Source organism: Petromyzon marinus, chromosome 40 (assembly GCF_048934315.1).
Source record: "Petromyzon marinus isolate PM22_M1 ecotype Great Lakes invasive population chromosome 40, UKy_Petmar_22M1.pri1.0, whole genome shotgun sequence".
Lineage (NCBI taxonomy): Eukaryota > Metazoa > Chordata > Hyperoartia > Petromyzontiformes > Petromyzontidae > Petromyzon > Petromyzon marinus.
Window position 1 is genome coordinate 4,887,581 of NC_133706.1, and position 25,871 is coordinate 4,913,451.

Genomic DNA, 25,871 nt, shown 5'->3' on the forward strand with positions numbered 1-25,871 from the left:
GCATCATCAGCCATCATCATCATCATCACTCCTCCCTTCGCCCGCACCTCCGATAATTGTCACGGCTGGGCTACGTACGGTGCGCGAAAGAAGTTAAACATTCATACAATCCAGCATTCAACTATCAGTCACCATTATCACTACTATCCATCATAACCAACGGTCATACCCGTCGTCGTGAATGAAGCATCATCGCCAATGAAATCACCAATAAACCAATCACGACGTCATTATCAATCAAGCGAGCAGCACCAATGGGATGAAATTAATCAGCAACTTTAAATAAATATAGACAACACGTTCTACTTGATTAAATATACTTTTGAATAAATGTTTTCTCCGACAACATCGGAGTGCAGCGCCACATTAAATACGCACTACAATGACAATAGTTTAAAGCGATTTGAAACATGTTTTATATTTTTTGGGGGGGGAAGCAGAGCTTTGTGACGTCATTTGAGGGGGGGTCTGACTTTTTGTGTCGCCGTGTGACGATGGGGGGGGGGGGTCAAAAATTGTCCAAAATCGCGTGACGTCATTTATGGACGGCCCCCTAAGTCATTTCGAGGTATTGGCATTCGGGGTCGAAAACGTTGAGCACCACTTGCTGCAGTAGTAATCTTCTTTCGAGACAGGTCCCTGCCACAGGAACGTGGAATTTCAAAATTCTGGCAGAGGACAGCCAAATTAAAACCATCACTGACAAAAACACGCGGCTGGGTTAAGAGCCGTGTTGTAGGTGTAGAGCGCTCTTCGCTGGCCTGCTGGTCGTCCTTCAGGGCACGTCGAGGGATGGCCAGAGAGAGAGAGAACGATAAGGGAAAAAAACAATTTGGCTTTTACCCTTTCTGGCAATAACGCAGGTGTTAGGATGTTCAAACTCCAAATATATACCGAGTGCATTGGATTTGTCCTGTTCGCCTTTTGGCGTTCTCTTGTTTGCGTTTATGTTTTGGCACAATTACGCGTGGTAAATATGCCTTTCAATATGGTTCTATTTTAGTGGTTGAACATCTGAATACCTGTTTTATTTCCAGAAAAGGGTAAGGCGTACTCTAAATCTTTTAATCATTTTTGATATTGGCAAAAAAGTTCCATAGATTACAAAAATAAGAGTTGGAGACTGCACTCCACACTATGGGGCCTGAGAAAAAACATTTAATTGGCGGACGAATAGTTACCTCAGAATTAGTTATTGTGACAAACATTTCAATAATCTTTGCAGAAACAAGTTAACTCCCTTGCCTGGTCTGCAGGAGATATTGCGTTCGATCCCCCTGACGCCTGCTGCTGTATATTTGGAGTCTGCGGTGTTTCTCTCCCCTGTGGTCGCGTGGATTTTTCTCCGGGTCCTCCGGTTTTCCCCCCTCCACATTTAGCATCAACATCACGGCGTTTAGAGTATTTGGCTGCTATATAAATGTCCACGTGATGGTAATCCACTTATTTGAGCTATCATTTGTGATAGCCAGGTAGCGTCTGAAAGACAGCTGTGTAGCTCAGTTGGCCTTACCGGGTAAATTAAAAAAAAACTTAAGTTTAAGAATTTCCAGAAATCGTATTATTTTAATACTGACAAAACACAGCTCCATAGATGTCCTTTCCATTGTACTAGTGATGAGTGTGCTAGTGGTGCTTGTCTATTTGTTTGTGTTTCTCCCTAGTGATGGGACTTTGTAGGATGAACGTTGAGATGTATAATGTGGCACGGGGAGACCAATAAGGTCTGAGTTGGTTTGTAATAAGGCAGGGCACTGATCAGGGAATGAATCCCTCCAGTTTACCGGAGTGGCCTACCCAGCCGTAATATGAAGGGCAATACAGTAAGCTGTCCTCCAGACAGTCTCGTCCCGTCACCTGATGAAGGCCGCTTGTGTTGTGGCCGAAACGTCGTGGTTTTTGTTGTTTTTTTTTACCTACGTGACTTTACCCAATAGAACCAAAGAGTATAGTGTTACGTCTTCATTGGAAGCTTTCGTGACTGCAGGAATCCATACTCTTTGGTTCTTTCGGTAAAGTCACGCAGGTAAAACATAAATCACGACGTTTCGGGCGCAACACAAGCGTCCGTCATCAGGTGGGAAAGATGTTTTTTTGTGCTTTTTGTGCAGTGCTTTCCCACCTAATGACGGACGCTTGTGTTGCGCCCGAAACGTCGTGATTTATTTGATACCTACGTGACTTTACCGAAAGAACCAAAGCGTACAGTGATACGTACTAAAGATTTTGAACAGTTTCACCTCTTCCCCCACCACCACCACCACCCCGCCCAGGGCTGTTTCAACCGCGGGGCTGGGAATTGATGCCGCCGGCGTTGTTTAGGGGGGGGGATGGGGGGTGGGGATGGGGGGGTGGTGGGGATGGGGGTGGGGGATGGGGGGGTGGTGGGGATGGGGGGGGATGGGGGGGGGTGGTGGGGATGGGGGGGATGGGGGGGGTGATGGGGATGGGGGTGGGGGATGGGGGGGGATGGGGGGGTGGTGGGGATAGGGGGGGGGATGGGGGGGAGGGGTGGTGGGGATGGGGGGTGGTGGGGGGGATGGGGGGGGTGGGGTGGTGGTGGTGGGGATGGGGGGGATGGGGGGGGTGGTGGGGATGGGGGGGTGGTGGGGGTGGTGGGGGTGGTGGGGGTGGTGGGGGGGGTGGTGGGGGTGGTGGGGGGGGTGGTGGGGGTGGTGGGTGGTGGGGGTGGATGGGGGGGATGGGGGTGGTGGGGGTCCCCGTTGTTTTTGTGCTCTCCCCGTCAGTGACGGAGGTGTTCGTGTGAGGAGTCTCGAGCCCCATCGCGCGAGGCGTTCTTCTCGGGGAATGGGGACAAAAGGCGCCGAGGCATTTCCGCACGAGCCCGATCGTGATGCAATAAACGAGCGTGGCACAAAGGGGATGTCCACACGGGAAACGGAACGACAAAAGTAACAACCGGCACAGAAATAAAATAAAAACCTCCTGGTTCGCTTTCCACAACAACCCTCAACAGGAAGGGAGGGGGGGTAAAAGAGAACTAAATTACGGACTGCCATCCATGCTCAAACTACTTGCATGAGATAGAGAAAAACCAGACACATTACGAGGAAAGGGAATAAAGGAAGGGGGCCAAGCGTCACGTTGCTCGACTCCGCCGGGCGCCCTCCACCTCTAAAACTCAGAGGCTGCATGCCAGGAGATTCCGGTGAGTTTATTTTTTTTAGCACAAGGCAAATGCGTCTTTATGTAGATGAGCGATCCTTGGGGAGCGTTGCCCTCTGCTCCCTTCGGGAGGCCGAAGTATTGTCTTTTTTGTTTGCATTTTGACTACTTGTGTTGTGGTTATTGCAAACATGATCCCTTGTATAAAGGTGTCAGTTTTTGTGCCAGATAAAAGGGTAAAAACCTATTACTATATCTTGTTACTGGCAAAGGAGGTCTCATAATGTAAGTTCTGACCCCGGGCTCTCAATACTCTGATGGTGCGCTGTTTTTGAGTTGTACGCCTTTTGGCGTCTTCTGGTCCAACACCAGTGGAGACTAAAGGGCTCTAAGAAAAGCCGTCTCGGGTGTGGATCAATCAAATTCAAGGACAGTGCCAATATCATTATCAGTTGTCTTTTTTGTTTGCATTTTGACTGCTTGTGTTGTGGTTATTGCAAACATGATCCCTTGTATAAAGGTGTCAGTTTTTGTGCCAGTTAAAAGGGTAAAACCTATTCCTATATCTTGTTTCTGGCAAAGGAGGTCTCATAATGTTAATGCTCACCCCGAGCCCTCAATACTCTGATAGTGCGCTGTTTTTGAGTTGTACGCCTTTTGGCGTCTTCTGGTCCAACACCAGTGGAGACTAGGCTCTAAGAAAAGCCGTCTCGGGTGTGGATCAATCAATTTCAAGGACAGTGCCAATATCATTATCAGAGTTGTCTTTTTTGTTTGCATTTTGACTACTTGTGTTGTGGTTATTGCAAACATGATCCCTTGTATAAAGGTGTCAGTTTTTGTGCCAGATAAAAGGGTAAAAAACCTATTACTATAGGGTTGTTGTTGTTGTTGTTTCCAGTAGGGGTTGGAGGTCCGTTCAGCGCCGCTCACTCGGCCATAACGCCACCGGAAGTCGATCCTTTGCATTCGTCGTCCGATTTGTCATCGGACAGGCAAGCAAGACGTTCAGACGTTCCACAATTTAAGTGTTTCCATTAAATAGATTACACTTGCTTCAATAATTTTCATTCTCAAGTCTTAATTCCTGATTTTGTTCCTTCTCGTTAGGATTCACATCCTCCCGTCCATCGTTATATGGCAAACCTGTAACTTTCTCACTTGGTTCTTTGGTTAGGGACCACGTTTTTTGCCCCATTAGGCCATCAATATTAAAATGCAAGCAACCATTCACGCACGTTTCATCATTAACGCAGCGTTAATCAAAGCTTTGAGCGAAATAAATGCGGCTACAGTGATTGTCACTGGGCGGTAAGGCAAGGAAAATGAAAAACGCCCATGTTGCCTAGAATTTATTTTTATTGATGGAACTCAAACAGCAAGTTGATTTGGACGTAAATTGTATCTACATTTAAAACAGTGCATAAAAATGTAACGGAACTCCCTCCTTACGTACAACTGACATCTTGGGGCTGGTAAATCAAAGTGACAGCACGCACTCGCATTTACACACAAACCGGACAGTGCCTCGTTGCGTTTCACATCGCTTTTTTTTTACAAGCTTCCAAAACGCGAATGTCCCAATAATGTATAATACGTTCACTGGAAGAGCAGATTTTTTTTTTAAACAGAACGCAACCCCCCCCGTTGATCCAGGAATTAACCCGAAATGTGTCACGGGCGGTCGGCCCCAGTTTGCATTGGAGCGCACGGATCTGGATTGACTCTGGATCCGCACCAAGGATTGGCTCGCCCCAACATCAGATCAGAGCATTGTGCCTTACGACGATAAAACAACAAAACAGAACCATCACATTCGGCAAACCGGAGTGGATATCAGTTATGATGTCAAACGCTACCCAAAAAAAAATTATTGGAGAAAAATATTCATTCAAAATAGCTTCACCAAAACAATCTGCATTTTGTATATTTTTGCGACTGCATACAAAAATGTGTTATGATCCATCTAGACACGAGCACGATCACTTAACAACACTGGCCATATCGCCCTTCCGCTTAGCTTTCGTGGTCCAAAAAAATAATATAAAATGCTGTACGAGTAACTTTTCAATCCCATCTCCAAGCAGATTTTTTTTTATTAAGAAATGGGGGGGGGGGGGGATCCTGTTAAGCTCAAAAGGCATTGTATTTTACAGCATTCTCTTAGAGTTTACCCAGAACACGCCCGGGGTCCATGGAAATCAGCAGAGCCGAACGTACGTTGCAAAAGCCGGGTTTGGTTTCACCTCTAGATTAACGCAAAAAAACCCACAATCGCACGACGGCGGCATTTTCAAAGTCGGGCTTCCCCTAAATGTGTTTGCTTTTTTGTTTAACTACTTAATAACACTAAATAGAAAAAAAACACACATTCGTGACTTTATTCAAGGTGTTACTAGTGGTTGTAGCACGAGGCCCCGCAAGATGCCCACGAGCACTGGGAGACGACGCGAGACCTGCTAAGCGGTTCGCGCCGCCCGCAAAAAAAAGGTAACACTGCCTCCAAACGGAACCAACGTGCTTCGTTGTCATCACAGTATGCTGACAAGAGACATTTTTTTTAAAAATAACTGTGGAGGTAGACCTATACATGTCATCGGGGTTTTTTTTAGGGGGGGGGGGGGAGGGGTATGCGCGTTTCACTCATGAACATGAACAATTTAATGTTGCACAATTATCATGACGTTTAAACGTTACGCGAACACTGCCGCCTGCCACAGCGACATCGCTCAGTTGCGGAGGGGTTAAGGGGAGGGGGCATTTTGTTTGCTGTCGTGGATTTCATACAATTATTAAAATTCCTCCCCCTCCTCCGCCCTTTCATTTGTGATTGTTTACAAATAAAAAGACGGCGGCTGATTACTAAGTGGGTCGCCGCGGTGGCTAGGAGATGTTGACTCCCTCGCCTGGTATACAAGGGGTCGTGGGTTCGATCCTGACCCCGACGTCTGCTGTATATTTGGAGTCTGCGGTGTCTCTCTCCCCGTGGTCGCGTGGATTCTTCTCCGGGTCCTCCGGTTTTTCCCTCCACATTTAGAATCAACGTCACGGGTTTTAGTGAATTTGGCTGCTATAAATGTCCATATAAGCCACTTCGTTGAGCTACCATTTGTGGCCAGGTCGCTTCTGAAAAAGAGTTGTATTAGCTCAGTGGGCCTTAACTGGTAAAATAAAAAATGGTTTGGTTTAATAGTTTAAGTATGCCAGCGCAGACAAACGGGGAGAATTTGTTTAAGCACCAAAATGCCGATGCGTCCGCGCATTTTTCGAATAACCTCTACAAAATAAATTAAAAGTTGTGTGCGAAACTGTCAAAGAATTCCACATCCACGTGCTGCTGCTTTACAAACGTTAAATACTATATATAGGCATCATCAAGTCAAACGTACTGCATGCCTTTAGCGTAACGGTTAAAAAAACAGGTCATAGAACTCAGAGCCATCTCATTAACCAGAATATTACTGCAGCTTACAGAGCTATACACACACACACACACATGAATGTGGTCAAAACTTTTGATAATTATGAAATAATAAAGATTACAAAATCTTTTAGATTTTTCAAAAAATTTCCAGCCTGCGACGTCAATGCACTTCATCCGCGATGAGACCAGGCACACGGAAATCAAATGGCGTTGAAAGGAACGCTGCATAAAGGGTAAGCGAAGATTAATTCATTTACGAATCTAAACGTTTCGACTGCCTGTCATAGACACGTACGAGTGTGTGTAACATGCTTTTAGCCAGTTTAATAGGTTGCTGGAGTGATGTTTGGAAGTACTCATTTGTTAAGCCCCTTGGCTTCCTTAAGTCTTCATTGGAGGTGTGAAGCATCAACCAGATCGATGCAAGTCTAGACCTCCCGGACTGCATGCCAGCAAGCAACTCAGCAATTCAACAAAATCAAGACATGCTAATGATAACAAACCGGGACAAGGAGCCATTGATTTAAACAAGCGAGACATCGCAGACGACCGCATGGAGATGGCAGTCGGCAGCAGTGTGCGACATTTCCCCAACCAGCCGAGTGCGGTGTGGATCGACGCGGAACCCATCCAGGTGGGTGGAGGGTACAGATACACGCACACACTACACGCACAGCCCCCTATTGTCAATTCACTTGTCCCACACGGTGCGAGTCCTTGTGGGTTGAAGACCGGGGGCGCGTGCACGCGCGAGGACTGTGGATTCCACTGCACCCACAGCATAACCACGCAGCACCCTCCAGCGCCTGCCATTTGTATGGCGGTTTCTCTCATGCAAGAAACCTATCGAGGCTCAACCCGCGTATAGAGTCCTAAATCTGACGAGATCGATCGCATCCTCGGTGATTTTGACAACGAGTGGCCAGTTATGTAGTGCACAGCTTAGTTTCCAAACCGAAGGACCCACACCAACATTCCAGATGACACGCGTGAATTACGAGATAATGCGCCGGCGATGGGGAAGCGTGTTAACGAGGGTGCGGATTGAGAGGCGAAGTTGTACGTGCCAGCAAACGTGATCTTCCTTGCAGTAGTCGAATCTTTGTCCCTTGTTAATGAGGCTGGGTGCCCCAACTTGTAAGTCCTGAGCGATCACATTCCCAACCGCCCTGGGTGTCTATCAAGATGAGACAAGACTGCCATTCATCATCATCATCATCTCTCAATCTCTCTCTATACCTTACAAACCAATTACACACTCTCGCGTAAAAAAAAAAAAACGTCAAAAATTCATTTCAGAGAATTGACAACTTTCTGGCCTAGCTGTATTTTTGACGTAGAATATGACTTACGTTAAGTTGTTACAGCGTCTACCGGCTCCTTGGATTGGTTCAAAAACAAACTGCGCACTCAACTATAACACGTTTCAAAACTGTTGATTTTCCATCCTGCCATATGAAAGAGAAGGGATTGTTACGCTATAGCTTCAATTGCGCGAGCTGGATGCGCCGTCATTTAACAAACTCCCGGGTGGCTTTGGGGGTAAAGCATTGGCGAGGCTGCGAGTGAAACGACGCCAACTGGAATCCCTGGCTGGTGCCACTCCAACAGCTTAAAACCTTCACCGGTAGGCATCGGCTGTTTACGGTTTAACCGCTGCTGAACGATTCCATTTATTTAACTTAACAATCAAGACTCATGAGTTATGGGATGTTTTGGAAAGGCCCCTGATTCTTAATGTTTTTCAGTCAAACCTCTCCCTCCTAAGTAACCCCCCCCCCCCCCCCGACTCCTCCTGATGCAAGAACTCAACTCCAGGCAGTTTAATACTTCATTCAAAATGTGTGGGAGTTTACAAACCCCACCCCCCTCCAAACCCCCGCGATGTCCCGATTCCGGCATTTTATTCACTTGTAAGAGCGAGCGATGCTTCATTACACAGGGGCGGATTGGACAGATGTGTCAGAAAAGTTCTACTGGTATATTTACTTTACTAGAAGGAAAGGTACCAATAAATAAGGCAAACAGGAACACTGTCGTCATGTCGGGTGAAGCAAGGTTTTCACTTGTCGTACACGCCTCACCCTTCTGGTAACCACGGCAGGCATCTTCAGAAATGAACAGTACAAAAATTTACTTATTTTACACCTCCCCCCCCCCTTCCTCGTCAGTTTGTACACCTGCAAAACAAGAAGGAAATACGCCACGCCGGTTAGAAACACGTACAGGCCGCCAAGACACTTAAAAAAAAGATAAACATCGCAAGCGCTCAGGTTACAGGAATTAAAGTGTTTGCTGGAGGCAACAGCTGTGCATGGTTTTCTATTTGACTCGTTTATGCGATCTCTTTTTTTGAATCTCCGTCTCATTGTGGATGAATTAGACCCGAATGGTTGCAGGCTTAATGCGTTTTATGATTTAAAAAGTGCAATGATTGCACATCTCCACGGTGCCACAGCCGCACGTTTATCCCAACTTTGCCGGTTCATTCTCTCGCAGAGGAGACGCCCAGCTGGACCTAGGGACCAACAAGAACCCTGCCTCCAATGAGACTCGACGCTCACTAATAAACTGCGTAGCTCTCAGAGGGGCTTTCGGCTTGCGCCACATGTTGTTGGGCATGGTGTTTCCCACTAAGTTCCAAGTGTGTGGTGAGAAACGTCTGACGTCGTGCCGACCAGCACGCGGAATAACCCGAAAATGCATCGGCGAGCTACAGAGCAGCAACAACCCCGACAACCTGCGTAGTAATAACCCACTCTATGCATATGTGCGTGTCTGTGTCACACACACGCTGTGACTCACAAATGTTGGGAAGTTTATGATGTGATGGCACACGTATGTGGCTGCACAATTGACGTGATAATGTTTCAAACATACCAAATCAGCATTCCAGACTCCCATCCAAACATGAAGGACACACCAACCGTGCAGACATTTTTGTTCTTCAAAAGGTGCATTCATATCTATGGTCTATTCCTTACAATAGGTTTAATCAGTCACTCTGAGTCAACTGTTATGCCCACACTATGGGGAAAACTCATTAAACTTCAGTCGCTCCGCGTATTAACTTCTAAATTACATTCCATTTTTGTTTAAGTTTTCAAACACCGATAACTGGCGGGCACCCAAGGTCCGTTATCTAAGATCACCGCCCACCACCTAACACCACCACGAAATGGCGCTGTGCATGCGCTCACCGCTCGACCCCGTCCGCCCTCCACCTCACTTCCCCAGGTCCTGGCCAAGCGTGGACATCCCCAGCGCCAGGCTGCCCTGGTCGCCGGCCTCGCCGCCGGCCGACGCGACGCGGGCCTCCTTCTTGGCCAGCTTCCCCACACCCGAGTCGCTGTCCGAGAGGTCGTTGTACACCACCACGGGGGGTCCGTCCACTGCGGCGTAAAGGGGCAAAAAGGTCGTCGCCCGATCGCTTGTTCACGCTCGCGCTCGTGCGCGCCGCTGTACGAGCGTGCTTTGCTCGTTCACGATGTTCCGATATTTGGCTCCGCGTTGCCGGGAGCTTCTTCAGGAGCCGAATTATTTTCCGAGTGAATTGGGAATTTAACCGAATTCATTTTGCGAAGAAGCTCCCAGCGACGCGGAGCCAAACATCGGACGTCGTGGCGAACAAACACGAGGTACTTACCCGAAAATGCGTCGGAGCCAAAATGAGAAATAATATAGACCACTGCCATGGCCACAACGGCGCCCTGCAATTCGTGAATCCCGTGTGTGTGTTTAACAGCTGGGTGGAGCTTCTGTGAAAACCACGGCTATAGAGGGGCTTCAATGTAAAATGTTTGGGCAGACAATATAATTACAATCTAATCTGCAAAGTATTTCATAGCAGTTTGGCAAATCTAATGAAGCTTTAAATTACAAGTCATGTATAATATATTTTCCAGAGCCTTTGGGCAAGTTCACAGCACGTAGCAATTAACACGTGGCCGTGTGCGTGTTCGCACAGGAGATATCAGCCAGAATTTTTCAATCTCGTAATGAATGGCAATAAATTGTGCAAATCAAAGGCGCATTTAAATAATTGAAAGGACCGCAAATTAATAATTTAACGTTCGGTAAATTACATACATTTGCAATTATATCAATCATTTCCCATCACCGTTATGCAGTAACAATTAAAATGTATACACAGGGTGATCTATTTATACATACCCCTAACGATTTCTAATGACTCTTCTTCCCAAAAGGCGTTTGAATATTGGTGACAGCGATAGCTATGCTGAACTAAGCGTATCGGCAGTGTTAAAATACTTAATGCATCTAATTGAGACTCATGGAAAAAACGGGTCTGTCCAGAGGACAGAGCTTGAATGAACGCTGTCAAGCAAGGATCGCGTCTTTTAAGCTGTGTGGGCGGAGTTAACATATGAATTAGCATGTTACCTAGCCCCACCTCCGGAGCAGAGGAGGGAGGGGGCTGGGAACAGACCAAAAAAAAGGAAAAAAGAAAAACAAGAGCAACAGCCAAGGTGCGCTGCTGTGTCCTGAGTTGCATTATGACTATGCTATAAACTGGACTACTATACAATACAATGTTATACCTTCCAATCTAAACTACATGGTATAACATCATATCCATAGACAAATTCCACCTGTGAATTATACAATGCGTTACTTTACACTACCCTATACTTTAGACTATACAATATTAGACTTCTAACATTACACTATGTCTTAGTCTATGAACCCAACTATATACCACACTACTGTATATTCACTATGCAATTACGATGCTATATATTGCCTTGAGTCATGTTAAACATGACAATGTTATACTATTAATTATTATACTACGTGTTATAAACCATATCATTAACCGTGGTGTGAGAGGTGTTGTGGCCGAAACGTCGTGAGATTTTTATTATTTTATTCTAATTATTTTATTTCCATTCTACGTGACTTTACCAAAAGAACCAAGAAGATGAATCCCTGCAGTCACGAAAGCTTTAAATCGAAATTCATGGAAGACTTGTGCAGGCTTTGAAAAACAAAAAAATATATTCTCTACATTTTAGTGGAGTATCTGTAAATAAATCATGCAAGATCGTGGGTTAATGGGATAAACACAGCCTTCAGTCAAGTGCTGCGTAATGCACACCGCACGCACGCACGCACATGCGTGCACAAACTACAACTTTCATTCACTCCACCAACGACGATTTGTAAGAGCCGTGCTATAAACAGGGCATGTAATTTGCGATTACCCATAACGCTCCGCGAAGCACGTCTGGGCTGCTGGTGAAGCAGTACAGGCGGCAGATGAGACACGGGTGCGATGGAGTCATCCGTGAGCGCCGCAAGGGAGGGGGGGGGCATTGGGGTGGGGGGGGCGGCCGTCTCTCCGATCGCTAACGCAGCAACTGCAGCAGCATTGCTCGGCATCCCTCCCTGCCAGTTCTACCCCGAGCGTCTGTTTGTGGGTTTTTTCAGCTTCCCGCCCCAGCAAAAATCACAGCATAGAGGTAACGGAGCGTTAACTGATACTTCAAACGATAGATACTTATTACATTCAAAACGCTGATATTGCGGAGCGGTAAGAGCACCAATAACGTTCATAATTTATGAATGTGCGTTTGCGAGTGCCACTCCAGCTGGAATGCGCCGTGTAAACCCCCCGTACCCTTCATCTTGTTTGCCTGCCTCTTTTGCAAGTGCGGTCTAGGCTAAATGTGTCTCGACTCGTGTAAGGTATCTTGGCTCGTGTGAGGAGTCGGGAGTGCATTCTGGGGTGTCGCGTCAGTGGGTTGATGCTCCCGACTGGTTTGGACAGCTGAGAGTTCGAAATGGTTAACAACGATACTAACGGTTAACAATACAAACGGTTGACGACAATACAAATGGTTAACAATACAAACGGTTAACAACAATACAAACGGTTTTTTGTTTGGGGTGAGCAGCTATATCATGGGACCTTATTTTCTAGTATCAATGCCATATATTATCATAGCATGTTTGTTTGCATGTTCACCACAAGTACTGTGTGTGGTTAATGCAGATTAGCTTCCTTGCAAAAGGTGTCTATTTGGTGTTTGAACATCTTAATACCTGAAAATAGGTTTTTCCCCTTTTATCCGGCAACAAAACAGGTATTCTTGGTTATTTCGGTAAAGTCACGCAGAAGTGAAACAATAAAATAATAAAAATATAAAAAACAATAAAATTCACGATGTTTCGACTGCAATTATCATCATCAAAAACACTGCATATATTATCAGAATATTTTTTTGTTTGCATTTTGACCACAAGTATTGTGGTTAATGCAGACATGATTCCTTGTTAAAGGTTTCAGTTTGGTGTTTTAACAACTTAACACCTACATTTTCTTGCTGTGGTTTTCACACCTGATGATGATTGCTTGTGTTGCAGTCGAAACGTCGTGACAATTGTATTGTTTTATATTTTTATTATTTAATTGTTTCCCTTCTACGTGACTTTACCGAAAGAACCAAGAATATGAATCCCTGCAGTCACGAAAGCTTTAAATCAAAATTTAACTTAACACCTGTTTTGTTGCCAGATAAAAGGGGAAAAAACCTATTCTCATATTTTGGTACTGGCAAAGGAAGGTCCCATGATCTTAATAACTGTTTTATTGCCAGAAAGGGTATAACCTATTTTTATTTTTCATCGCCTTTTGTTATTTTGTAGACAGTCACCTGGCCTATTACCGTACTTTTTATTTGTTGATCCCTGCATTTAAGAAACTAATTGATAAATTCCTTCTATGGGGGTTTAGCCCCTTCTCTCGCGTCAATGTGGTCCGCAATGCTTAACTTGCTCAGATTCAATTTGCGTGAACGATGCAATATAAAATGTTTATTCACTTTTCACAAGGAAAAAAAAAACAGTCATTAAAAAGATAAGGCGTTCTGTAGACAATGCCAAATTACTCCCGCCGACACATTATACAGGTGCCATCACTGATCTATACTGCGCGCACGCACACTATGGGAGTGGTGGCGCAGCGGTTCACGCACCGCGCAATGAACCTGGCGACCCCGAGTTCAATTTGTGGCCACGGCTAACATCAATTGTTGGAGATAACTGAAACAGTTATACAACCCTCATCCCTGCCACTGCCTTCTTCACCAACTGCGCTGACCAGCGTGGGGAAGTATAGTCAAACAACCCCCATGACCAACAATCCAGTCGTGGAACGGCATGAGGCTGCAAATTACTTTACTCAATTATTTGTTTTGAAGTACCACAAAGTCCACATGCTTAGCACTTGACACACACAGCTCATGCACATATAACAGTGACACGATAACAACACGGCATTCACATATCCATTACACCCACACCAGCGCGCTATACCACACACAGCCTTTGTGCTATCGCCACCACAGCACTCACAGCGTTCACACTTACACCACGACGCTTACGGCCACACTACTCACGCCACATTACCAACTTGCATCTCCTAAACTCTGACATCGCAATGGTTGAGAGCGTTCGAACCTCAGAGTTGTTGTCCTTGAGCCTGAGCTTGTTATAACGTTCTTCCAGGGCAACCCCCTCAAACGAATCGTGACACCGGAATAACAAAAATGGATTTGCCAGGGGGGCCGAGCTTTCAAACAACAACTGTCACACCCCTTTTCCACTTGCACATCCAAGCCGTGCCAGCAGGGGGCCAGCACGTCACGGGTGGTTTTCCACTGCCATTTTCCCGAGCCGAGCTAGAACCAAGCCACCATGCTACCTGGCCTCACAAGGCACCGAATCTGACTCGGGTCCAAGCCGTGCTAGGGGCGGGGCTAGCGGACAGGCGCAAAGCGTGTGACGTCATCGGCGCGGTTCAGCAATCGGTGCTTCTCGAACCCTACGCAGTGCTAGCTCGCCGGCGGGTGGCGCTTACGTGGCGGCTGCGCGGGTGAGAGCACGCGGCCTCGCGCGTCGCTGTCGCTGCCGCCGCTGGAACGGCTGGTGCTGGAGGAGGAGGAGCTGCAGGAGGAGGAGGACGAGGATGAGCTGCTGTAGGGAAGGCTCGCCAGCTTGCGCTGCACCGCCGCCTCGCGCTTGCGCCGCAGCTCCCGCAGGCGCTCCTTCTGCTGCTGGCTCCGCCGTTTCCCAACGCCGCCGCCGCCGCCGCCGCCGCCTCCGCCGACGCCGCCGGCGCCCGCGACACCGGCGGCGTTGCTTACCTGGGCCTGGGGGCAGCCGCGTGATTCGTCAAGGAGCTACGCAGCGACCACCTCTCGAATCCCAATGGACTACGAATGAGTTTTGGGTTTTAAAAAGTTTCCGAGGACAAGTTTGGATTTATGTCAGTTTCTATGATCATCTACGTAACGTGATCATTTTAAATGTCTTCTTGCCAACGGTAGCGACGTCGCCCGGCGTGACGTAACACCACGCTTGGTGTCATTGAAGTGACTTCACTACATCTGATGTCATATTTACGGATCAATCCGAAACAGAAACTGAATAATTCAGAAACAACCTCCAAGTGACAAATACTTCCTTTACAAGTCTGGTCACACAGAGTGGGGAATTTTTTGCCATTTAAAGAGCAACTTAAGGAAATATATAAAAAATAACATCAGTTATTTGATGCAATCAGCCACTGCACTATAGCCAAGCAACAATGCAGAGTCATCGATTAAAGTTGATTCTTACATTCACAACACATGCGTCAATTCGTGCAACTAAAATGTCATTCTTTTCAATTTGTACGTATTCTAAATGTGCCCACTGTTTTTTCAACAGTATCTTGGGATGCTATTCTATATATCCACATTTTATTTTAATCATACATTGAGTAAAATACTCAAGGAAATCGATCCATTGCAGATAAAATTACGACCTCAAACTGCGACAAATAATGTTTTAATGTGAGGTGCGGCGGGTTGGGTAATTGTTACACCCCTACTCGACTCTATAAACCCTCGGTAACATTGTCTCAAAGAGTTAAACAGGTCCCGGCAGGGTGGGCTGGTAGAAGTTCGCAAATGAGACAATGTGACTTCCAAATGTTGGGTGCAATAAGACATATCACGTCTCTGCGCTGTCTATTGCTGATTTTACACCCAACAGCACGAGATTTCACTTCGTTAAAGTATTCAAAGGGGACGGACAGACGGACACATTAATCTATTGCAGGCTGGTACACTCAGTTTACAACTTCGTTCCTACCAGTAAAAGTTGTCCACTCATAGAATGGCTTGGCGAAGCCTTCACTCATTAGATTCAGAATTTCTGCACGTGAGGTGGATCGCCACACGCCCGCTATGTTGTAACCCGGAGGTCACGAATGTCACTGCAGTCACAAAAATCTTCAAATTAGCTGTTGCAGCTCCTAGCTATCCCGCATGCTACACACTCAACTCCAGCCTCCCCTATAAAATCCCAACGATGATCTCTGTAAATAAGGAAGCACATGACCTGTAATGATGTCGGGCAGTGTGTTTATTGTTGGAATGTTCCATACGTCAGAAATGTGAATAAAGGAAATCTTTTTTTAAAGTGGCTGTTGCAACACGTCAGATTAGGCACTTCCTTTGTTTATTTTCAAACATGCCACACGTTCGTAGGAGAGCGAACCACTTTACTCCGTGACCTTTCTGTGAATCATTATTATTATTTTTCCCCAGCACCACTGCCGTGAATTAAAAAAAATACTTCGTGACAAATTCGTGGTCCCCTAATGATCACGAGCGAAATGGCACGGTTGTCAAAAAAAAAAAAATGCAACGGCCTCACCTGACAGGGTCCACGCCGCAGCCAAACCTTCTTGCCGGGGCTCCCCGACGCGCGGTTCTTCTTGCTGGCCACGGCCGACGGGTCGCTCTCCGAGCGGGACCGTCGCGGCCTGCGGTGGCCCCCGCTCGACTCGCTGGGGCTGCCCCGTCCGGGCGTCGTGGGGTCCTCGTCGTTGCCTCGCCTCGCGGCCGCCGCCGACGGGCGGCTCGCCGTTTCGCCGCCGCCGCCGTTGTCGTTGGCGGCGGCGGTCGCCGCGGCGGCGGCGGCGGCGGCGGCGGCGGCGTTGTCTTCGGAAGAAGAGCCGGTCTCCGAGTCGCCAAACTGCAGGCTGGAGGACGGGGACAGCGAGCCCGAGTCGCAGCCCGCGTCGCTCTCGCCAGCGCCACGGACGTCGTCGGTGGCCTGCGGAGACATCGGCGACGCGCCTCACGTCAGGGTGGCACTCGCGAGGGGGAAAGGAGCTCCTATCGCAACCCCACTCGAATCACACGATGACTGCACGCCCAACGGAATACGCAACCTCACACCGACCTAAACACAAGTCGTTCCTGTTGTGGTAGTAGTGGGTTTATTCTCTTGTACCGTAGTAGATGTTTGGATTGTGGTAGCTGAGAACGTTATTGCGTCAGTTGGTGTCTTGTGCGAGGTTGTGCGTTATCTTCTATCGCTCAACAACTATCCTACTGACATCCTGACTTGTCTTCAAACTATAACCTCGCTCTTGCCAACCGCATCCGATTCTCGCCACAACACAGAATTTAATTCCTATCAAAAACTTACAAACTAACTCAAATCACGAGAAACTCCCACCGCAATAATGTAAACTCATACCCTAACACAACCCCATTCAAATCACAACACACGACCTCTCTCTTTTGCAAACATAACCGCACCCCAAGCTTGGAGGACATCTCCGACTCACACCGCAACAGGCAAATCCAACTTCTACAACACACACCGCCCCCACCGGAAAGCAAGCACAACAACCACACACACACCACAATAAGAATCAAAGCACGAAACTTCTCTGCCATCAAGGGCGATCACACGGCTCAGTGACAGCGTGTTCACCGCTTACGGCAGAGGTTCGCAGATGGAAAACCAGAAGGTCGCCCTGGTAATTACTCCAGGTGAAAAAAACGTGAAATACGTGCTCTCTGCTGCACAGTGGACGTAGAGATCCCCTGACGTCATTCGGAACGAGTGGGCTATTGTGTGCTGGTGTCGTGGTTCTAATTTAGCAAGTTAAAAAAATGGCCCGCAAATTACTCCATTATAAATTACACAATCACCACCCGATTGCAGGCCAGGTGGTATACCACTTTGTGCGCACAGGGACAGTTGCAAAAAGAGGGTGTGCAATGAAATGTTTGAGATGATACAAGTGATGGCATGCAAAGCGCTCCGAGACGTCCCAGGGTAAATGGCGCTGTAAAAAAAAACATTACCACAACGCACCCGACTCCTCACGCAGCATTACTCGAGCACAACAAATAAATCTAGTTATCAGATAAAACACCATATAAGGCCTACCATCACACAACCCCGCTTCTACCTCAACGTACAACCTCGCTCAGTGGGCCCTGGTGCTCGGAAATAAATCGGGGCCTTCTTTGAGCAAATTCCACCCTGATCGTAGCCCGGTCTCCCCCTAGGCTCCTGCAGCATGTGGGCCAAGTTGCAGTCGCATCATGTGCACACTCAACAGGTACACCAGTGAGCCCCCTCCCCAATCTAACCAGAACGCACGCCCGCTCCTACCACCGTTACACCACACGGCTTAATCACCTTCGGCTCTACGAGGTACGTTGGCTCTGCGTGGCCCCGCGCTCACCTGCGCTACGGACGACGGGAGCGACTCCTCCTGGCTGACCTCCATGTCGGATCCAGCCGGCAGAGGCGGCACCGCGTGCTGGCTGTTGGCAAGCGCGCCCTGCCGCTTGGGCGCCGCGTCGACGCTGCAGGCGGGCACCTCGGCCGCTTCGGCTGTGGCGCCGTCACCACGCTCCGCCCACGGCTTCTGTCCTCGGCCGCTGGCGACGCTAGCGGTGTCGGGCTGGCAGCCGGGCTCCATGCTCCCTCCTCTCTCCTCCTCCCCTTCCTCCCTCCGCAGGATAGCGGGGGTCACCACGTGAGCCCTTCCTTCTTCCGCCGAGACCTCGGTGAACCCTTGAGATAGAGAGAAAGCTGCAGACAGGCGACACGGCCAATCCACAACGCTGAATCGAGGAGAAATGATAGCTGGAGGCGACATCTATTTTTAAAAGCGGCTATTACCTCTGTGTATCGATTGCACGATTGTAAACAGCATGCCGAGGTCAACCGTAACAATGACTTTAAACTTGCGTGGCTCAGGGGGGGAAAAAAAAAAAATCGGATTTAATGGTGCCGCCTCTATTCAGTGAAACCATCAGTGAGCACACACCACAAAGGCAAAGTGTGCTGCAGACTCGTAACATTCCATTGCACATGCCTCCCTTTCCGGGCCACTGCGTCCTGCATGTACACAGATGCATTCCTCCGAAGACATTAGCTGCATGTGCAAGAGCTGACTCGGGACACGGGCGATGATTTCAAACTCAAAATGCATTTTCACAACAGCAGCAACTGGATCTGCACACACCACACGCGGAGGTGCAGCCACACCGGGGCGATGCTCCAATGGGAGGCTGCCTGGCGGTGGGGCGTGTCCTACATGGACAGTTCCCAGACCTGAAAGGTTAGAGTTAAAGTTTGGGTAAGGGTTGTTGGTGTTGTTGTTTCCTTAAGACTATTGAGTGTTACTGAAATGAAAACAATAAAACGGTAACTAACCTTGGAAACCTGTTCCTGTATTTCACTGTGGTGGTCAATCAACAGCACACAAAGATGACGGTTTTGAACAATACTAAATTATTTCGTAATTATCGATGTAATGATTCTCACCCCACAGCGATTCCATTAATTTTCATGATTTGGGGTCGTGATTTGCTGCAACAATCAACGATTTCACATCTTGTTTCTACGGTCTCATTTGCACCGCTTCTCTTTTTTAAGGTCTTATTCTATAGTTTTGTTCGCACAATTAGCAAATCGTCCGCAATAAAATACACATATTGCATGTATGTTGAACTTCTTCCGTACCGTAGTACGTAGCCAACTGTGCTAATTGGAGGTCCTGGGGAAGGACAAGTAAAATTTCTGATGAATCGATTCTCACACGAGATACGGTGTGTCACGAGCTCAAAATCGATTTTCACCAACGCAATGCAGTGGTACATGCTAATTGTGAATCAACGGTTTGAAACCTTAGCTTCTTAGGGTTCCATGTACAGGATAAGGAAGGCTCGCGCAGACAAACCAAGGGTACAGCACAGAGAGGGGAGGGCCCTACACAATCACACATCCTGGGACTTGGCATGCCTCCCTGCGAGTCAATTACAGTGACGGGAAAAAAGGTATTTGATCCCCTGCTGACTTTGTACGTTTGCCCACCGACAAGGAAATTATCAGACTATAATTTTAATGGTAGGTTTATTTGAACAGTGAGAGACAGAATGATGACAAAAAATTCCAGAAAAACGCATGTCAAAAATGTTATAAATTGATTTGCATTTTAATGAGGGAAATAAGTATTTGACCCCTCTGCAAAAGATGACTTAGTACTTGGTGGCAAAACCCTTGTTGGCAATCACAGAGGTCAGACGTTTCTTGTAGTTGGCCACCAGGTTTGCACACATCTCAGGAGGGATTTTGTCCCACTCCTCTTTGCAGATCTTCTCCAAGTCATTAAGGTTTCGAGGCTGACGTTTGGCAACTCGAACCTTCAGCTCCCTCCACATATTTTCTATGGGATTAAGGTGTGGAGACTGGCTAGGCCACTCCAGGACCTTAATGTGCTTCTTCTTGAGCCACTCCTTTGTTGCCTTGGCCGTGTGTTTTGGGTCATTGTCATGCTGGAATACCCATCCATGACCCATTTTCAATGCCCTGGCTGAGGGAAGGAGGTTCTCACCCAAGATTTGACGGTACATGGCCCCGTCCATCGTCCCTTTGATGCGATGAAGTTGTCCTGTTCCCTTAGCAGAAAAACACCCCCAAAGCATAATGTTTCCACCTCCATGTTTGACGGTGGGGATGGTGTTCTTGGGGTCATAGGCATTCCTCCTCCAAACACGGCAAGTTGAGATGATGCCAAAGAGCTCCATTTTGGTCTCATCTGACCACAACACTTTCACCCAGTTGTCCTCTGAATCATTCAGATGTTCATTGGCAAACTTCAGACGGGCATGTATATGTACTTTCTTGAGCAGGGGGACCTTGCGGGCGCTGCAGGATTTCAGTCCTTCACGGCGTAGTGTTACCAATTGTTTTCTTGGTGACTATGGTCCCAGCTGCCTTGAGATCATTGACAAGATCCTCCCGTGTAGTTCTGGGCTGATTCCTCACCGTTCTCATGATCATTGCAACTCCACGAGGTGAGATCTTGCATGGAGCCCCAGGCCGAGGGAGATTGACAGTTATTTTGTGTTTCTTCCATGTGCGAATAATCGCACCAACTGTTGTCACCTTCTCACCAAGCTGCTTGGCAATGGTCTTGTAGCCCATTCCAGCCTTGTGTAGGTCTACAATCTTGTCCCTGACATCCTTGGAGAGCTCTTTGGTCTTGGTCATGGTGGAGAGTTTGGAATCTGATTGATTGCTTCTGTGGACAGGTGTCTTTTATACAGGTAACAAGCTGAGATTAGGAGTACTCCCTTTAAGAGTGTGCTCCTAATGTCAGCTCGTTACCTGTATAAAAGGCACCTGGGAGCCAGAAATCTGATTGAGAGAGGGTCAAATACTTATTTCCCTCATTAAAATGCAAATCAATTTATAACATTTTTGACATGCGTTTTTCTGGATTTTGTTGTTGTTTTTCTGTCTCTCACTGTTCAAATAAACCTACCATTAAAATTATAGACTGATCATTTCTTTGTCAGTGGGCAAATGTACAAAATCAGCAGGGGATCAAATACTTTTTTCCCTCACTGTATATCCACGAGGCGCGTAAAGCTTTCCGAGTCTTCTATCTGCAACTCCTGCTCAGCAGCCTAGGGGCAGGCCCCATCCATTCTGCTCCCCATGCATCGCGCCCGCCACCCCGCACACTCCAAGTGACATCACGCACACGGTAATCTCGCGGAATCAGATTGCACAAATTAATGAGTCCAGCATCGGGGTTGGAATCAAATTTCACACCAACGGGTCAAGCACAGCGAGATCCCATTGCAGGTCAACAAAGCTGGCCCAGGACCTTACTGCGTGGGTTAAAATTAAATTACAGATTGTACTTTTCAGGGTTTTATTGCTAGGGGTAAGCGATTAACTTGCGAGAGTTCGGAGTCAGAGAAAAACTTAGGCCTGCAAGGATTAGGGGTGAGGTTAGACGTTAGGATATGATTTAAAGGTTATATATGTTTTAGATCATGGTAAAATGGGAAAAAAGAGCTTAGCGTGTGAGGGTTAAAGGTTAGGGCTAACGTAAGGACTAGCTTGTTAGGGTCAGGTGGTTACGGTAAGGCCTAGCATTTTTTAGTTAGGGGTTAGTGTAAAGGTTAGCCTTGTTAGGGGTAAGGGTTAGGTTTTTTTAGTTAGTTGGTTTGGGTAAATGCTAGGCTTTAAGGGTTGGGAAAACCTTGTTATACTTCGTATAGGGGTTAGGCTTGATAGTCTTAAGAGGTCGGTCATAGGCGAATAGGGCAATGGTTAAGTTGTTAGGATATCATCATGCGATCAGGTTCCACTGATCTTTCTGTGATACTTCACTACCAAGGGCTCGGAATCCAAATTACTTAACCTGAGACTATAACTATATTGTCCTGGCATTCAAATATGGACCTGATAAGGGCTCGGGACAGTGGACAAATCACAGCTTTGATACATAAACTCAAAACGCCCAAGACAAATCGCCCTCCTCAACAGCAGCAGTAGGCATGGGCCTGGCCTCGGGTTAAGGGAAAATGCTCAGATAAAATCCCAAATCCACTGCGGAGGTGGAGGAATGGTGGGGAATACATGGGAGCTCTGCACAACAAGACAACAGAAACCTGCATGCCTCCCCACATCAACTTGTGTTGCCAGGGTTGCTTTGTGCTTAGGAAGCCCTGGGATTTGAAGCAGAACCTTGTGCAGAGGCAAGCCCAGATTACATTACAAACCAGATCCCAATCCAACCTAAGCAACAACTCATACGACAACCGTAACATGGACAAAAATTCAGACCCCATCTCAGACCCAGACTTCAATCTAAATCCAACCCAATTCAGACTCAACCTCCAATTCTAAACCTGGCCATAGACCAGACTCAACCTCCAATTCTAAACCTGGCCATTGACCAGACTCAAATTCCAATTCTAAACCTGGCCATGAACCAGACTCAACCTCCAATTCTAAACCTGGCCATAGACCAGACTCAACCTCCAATTCTAAACCTGGCCAAAAACCAGACTCAACCTCCAATTCTAAACCTGGCCATAGACCAGACTTAACTTCCAATTCTAAATCTGGCCATAAACCAGACTCAACCTCCAATTCTAAACCTGGCCATAGACCAGACTCAACCTCCAATTCTAAACCTGGCCATAAACCAGACTCAACCTCCAATTCTAAACCTGGCCATAGACCAGACTCAACCTCCAATTCTAAACCTGGCCATAGACCAGACCCAACCTCCAATTCTAAACCTGGCCATAGACCAGACCCAACCTGTAATTCTAAACCTGGCCATATACCAGACTCAACCTCCAATTCTAAACCTGGCCATAAACCAGACTCAACCTCCAATTCTAAACCTGGCCATAGACCAGACTCAACCTCCAATTCTAAACCTGGCCATAGACCAGACCCAACCTCCAATTCTAAACCTGGCCATAGACCAGACTCAACCTCAAATTCTAAGCCTGTAAATAAACCAGACTCAACCTCCAATTCTAAACCTGGAAATAAAACAGCCCTCAATATCAATCGAGAGATGAACCCTGACTCATCCTTTAACCTCGTCCCCTGCCCCAAACCAGACCCCAATCACTGCACCAACTGTAACCTCAACCCCGATGCCAACTCCGGCCCAGATTTCAAACCAAAACCTGGACCCATCCCTACCCATACTTAAATTCAGACCCCCAACCCACTCGTATCACTTTCCGAATGGCACATCAAGAGCCGTGCCAGCGTGGTGTCCCCGCGGTGCAGGCGGTTTTCCACTGGCCATTCCGAGACGAACCAATACGAAATAATTTAAATCTGGTCTAACAAAACATCTCAAACTGGCTCCGGGCCAAGCAGGGCCAGAGATGGGGTCATTTATTTCCACCATACGTTGCGTCAGTCAGTACATTTTAGGAAGGTTAACGTTATTCATCGCACGATAGGTCGGCCGGTCAGAAACCCCGTGAGGACAGCGTCAGCGCATTCACGACAAGCGTGTGACGTCAACAGCACGGTTCGCCTTCTGCAGTGGTAACAAAAAAAAACAACCAACAACAGCAACCTGGAGACTTCAACACAGAATTGAAAATAACCAACACCGAAACGAACCCTCACACCGGCCCCGGCCCGCGATGACGCCGCCAGTGATGATGATGATGACTCAGGCTGACGATGTGCGACTCTCAAGAGGCGTGGAGGGCGGCCCTCTTCACGCGGGGGGGGGGGGGGGGGGGGAGGAGCCCCCCTCACTTCGCCAGAGTCGCTGCTGCCACTTTCCCGAGGCGTCGGCTACCACCCAGGGTCGGCTACCACCCAGGTCCCCCTTAGCTTGGGTCCCCCTTAGCTCGGGTCCCCCTTAGCTTGGGTCCCCCTTGGCTTGGGTCCCCCTTGGCTCGGGTTCCCCTTGGCTTGGGTCCCCCTTGGCTTGGGTCCCCTCAGACTCGCCCACCTCGCTATCCTTTGTCTAGGTTCCCTCTATCCCCTTCACACGAGTTCCAAATCCACTCTCTCCTTCTTCCCCGGGGTAGCATGTACCTGGGTCCAGGAGCCCCTTTGATCCCCTTCACTTGAGGCCATCGTCTCCTCGGCCCCCTCGACGGGGGTTTCTCTCTTGCCTGGGTCCCTAGGCCCCGCTCACTTTTGTCCCAGGTCCCCTCCTCTAGCCCCCTTGCCAGGGTTCCCGGGACCCCCTTTTCTGGCTCTCATGTCCCTTCGCTCGACTCGTCCCTGGTCATATATTCGGGGGACCCATTTTACCTGGGTCCCAGGTCCCCTTTTCACGGCTCTTCTTCACCCGTGCCTCTTTAACCAGGCTCCCAGGTCCACTTCAACCCGGGTCCCCCCTTTACCTCGATCCCAAGTTCCCTCGGACCCCTTCACCCGGGTCCCCTTTAACCAGGGGTCCCTGTGTCCCGGGCTCCTTTCAACCTGAAAACCAGGTCCCCTTCACTCAGGCCGCTCAGTAACCTGCCTCGGTCGCAGGTCCCCTCCACCGGGGGTCCCCTTTCCCTGGGTCCCACCAGATCCCCTCGGTCCCCCACCACCCGGGTCCCCCAACATGACTTGGGAGTTCCTGTTGCCCCGGGGGCACCCCTTCAACCTGGGGTTACCAGGGTCCCCTTTACCTGAGCCCCAGGGTCCCCTTCGCTGCCCCTCGCTCGAGTCGCAGGTCCACCGCTGCCCGAGGCGTGCGGGCCCCGCCGCTGCGTTCACGTTGCCTACAGCGCATGCGCGCCGCGCTGCCCCCATCCCCATTGGTCGAGAGCCCCGCGTCGGGGGGAGGGGCGGCCAGCCACGCTTTGACCAATGGAAGACGAGCGACCGCCCCAGTGCGGTCTACGAAATGTAGACTCGCGGGCCCCCAACCCTCTCCCACCCAACCCACCGCGCGCGCGCGATTTGTATTTCCCAGAGCGGTTCGGTGCGCGCGTTTTGTGTCGACGGACGCGATTGGTCGGGTTGTGGCGGGAAGCGGACCAATGGTGGAGGTGGGATAGCAGGGGTAGGGGGGGTGAGGTGGTCGCGCGCCTACGTCAGGTGACGCGCCTCGCGAGCCAATGGGGTTGCTCGCGCAGCCGGCAAGGTCCTCGCTCCGTCACGGGCGTCAAGCGTGGGCGTGCAATGAGAATCAATACTGCTGCTGTTGGAGGAGGAATCCGATGAGCCGTGAAGCTCTTTATCACAGATGTCCGGGGGGGGGGGGGGGGGGGAAATAAAAACGTTCCAGAAAATAGAGAAAAAAACACGTAGGCTTTCGTGACCAATATCGTCCATAATACGTTTTTTTGTGTCGTTAAACCCGCCACCACCCGACACGGCCAATTCGTCACTATTACAGCACACCGGTGTGTTGGATAGTAACGAATTGTCACGTTTTGTTTACGCGACAAAACTCTACAAAAAAACTATAATGAATACAAAAAACACGATAGTACAGAGTACAGGAAAGGCAAACAAATCACCCAAAAGCCCCCCGAATAAAACTAAGGGGCCATCCATAAATGACGTCACGCGATTTTCGACGATTTTTGACCCCCCCCCCTCGTCACACGGCGTCACAAAAAGTCAGACCCCCTCTCAAATATGACGTCACAAAGCTCTGCCCCCCCCCCAAAACCATATTTCCATTTTTTTTTTAAACATGCTT

At 48.3% G+C, this 25,871-nt stretch overlaps 1 protein-coding gene across 2 annotated transcripts; it reads right to left on the bottom strand.

Moving 5' to 3' along the window:
* Positions 1 to 4,467: 4,467 nt before the first annotated feature.
* On the bottom strand, positions 4,468 to 25,037 carry ARK2N (arkadia (RNF111) N-terminal like PKA signaling regulator 2N). Of its 2 annotated transcripts, none has more exons than XM_032968512.2 (6): positions 24,850 to 25,037; positions 18,111 to 18,463; positions 16,277 to 16,678; positions 14,433 to 14,724; positions 9,751 to 9,942; positions 4,468 to 8,730 (listed from the first exon to the last, which is right to left on the bottom strand). In XM_032968512.2, the coding sequence occupies exons 1-5, from the start codon at positions 24,977 to 24,979 to the stop codon at positions 9,776 to 9,778; spliced, it is 1,344 nt and encodes a 447-aa protein (XP_032824403.2). In that variant the 5' UTR covers positions 24,980 to 25,037; the 3' UTR covers positions 4,468 to 8,730; positions 9,751 to 9,775. The 2 variants fall into 2 exon arrangements, with proteins under 2 accessions (XP_032824403.2, XP_032824404.2); XM_032968513.2 differs by having other exon boundaries at positions 18,111 to 18,445; positions 24,850 to 25,031.
* Positions 25,038 to 25,871: the final 834 nt, after the last annotated feature.

Bases quoted from the DNA above. Each gene is read 5' to 3' on its own strand.
- ARK2N (XM_032968512.2), bottom strand. From the start codon at position 24,979: ATGGGGATGGGGGCAGCGCGGCGCGCATGCGCTGTAGGCAACGTGAAC. The intron at 16,679-18,110 runs GTGAGCGCGGGG...ATGTCTCCGCAG, and splicing joins TCCCGTCGTCCGTAGCGCAG to GCCACCGACGACGTCCGTGG. The intron at 9,943-14,432 runs GTAAGCGCCACC...TTTACGCCGCAG, and splicing joins CTCACCCGCGCAGCCGCCAC to TGGACGGACCCCCCGTGGTG.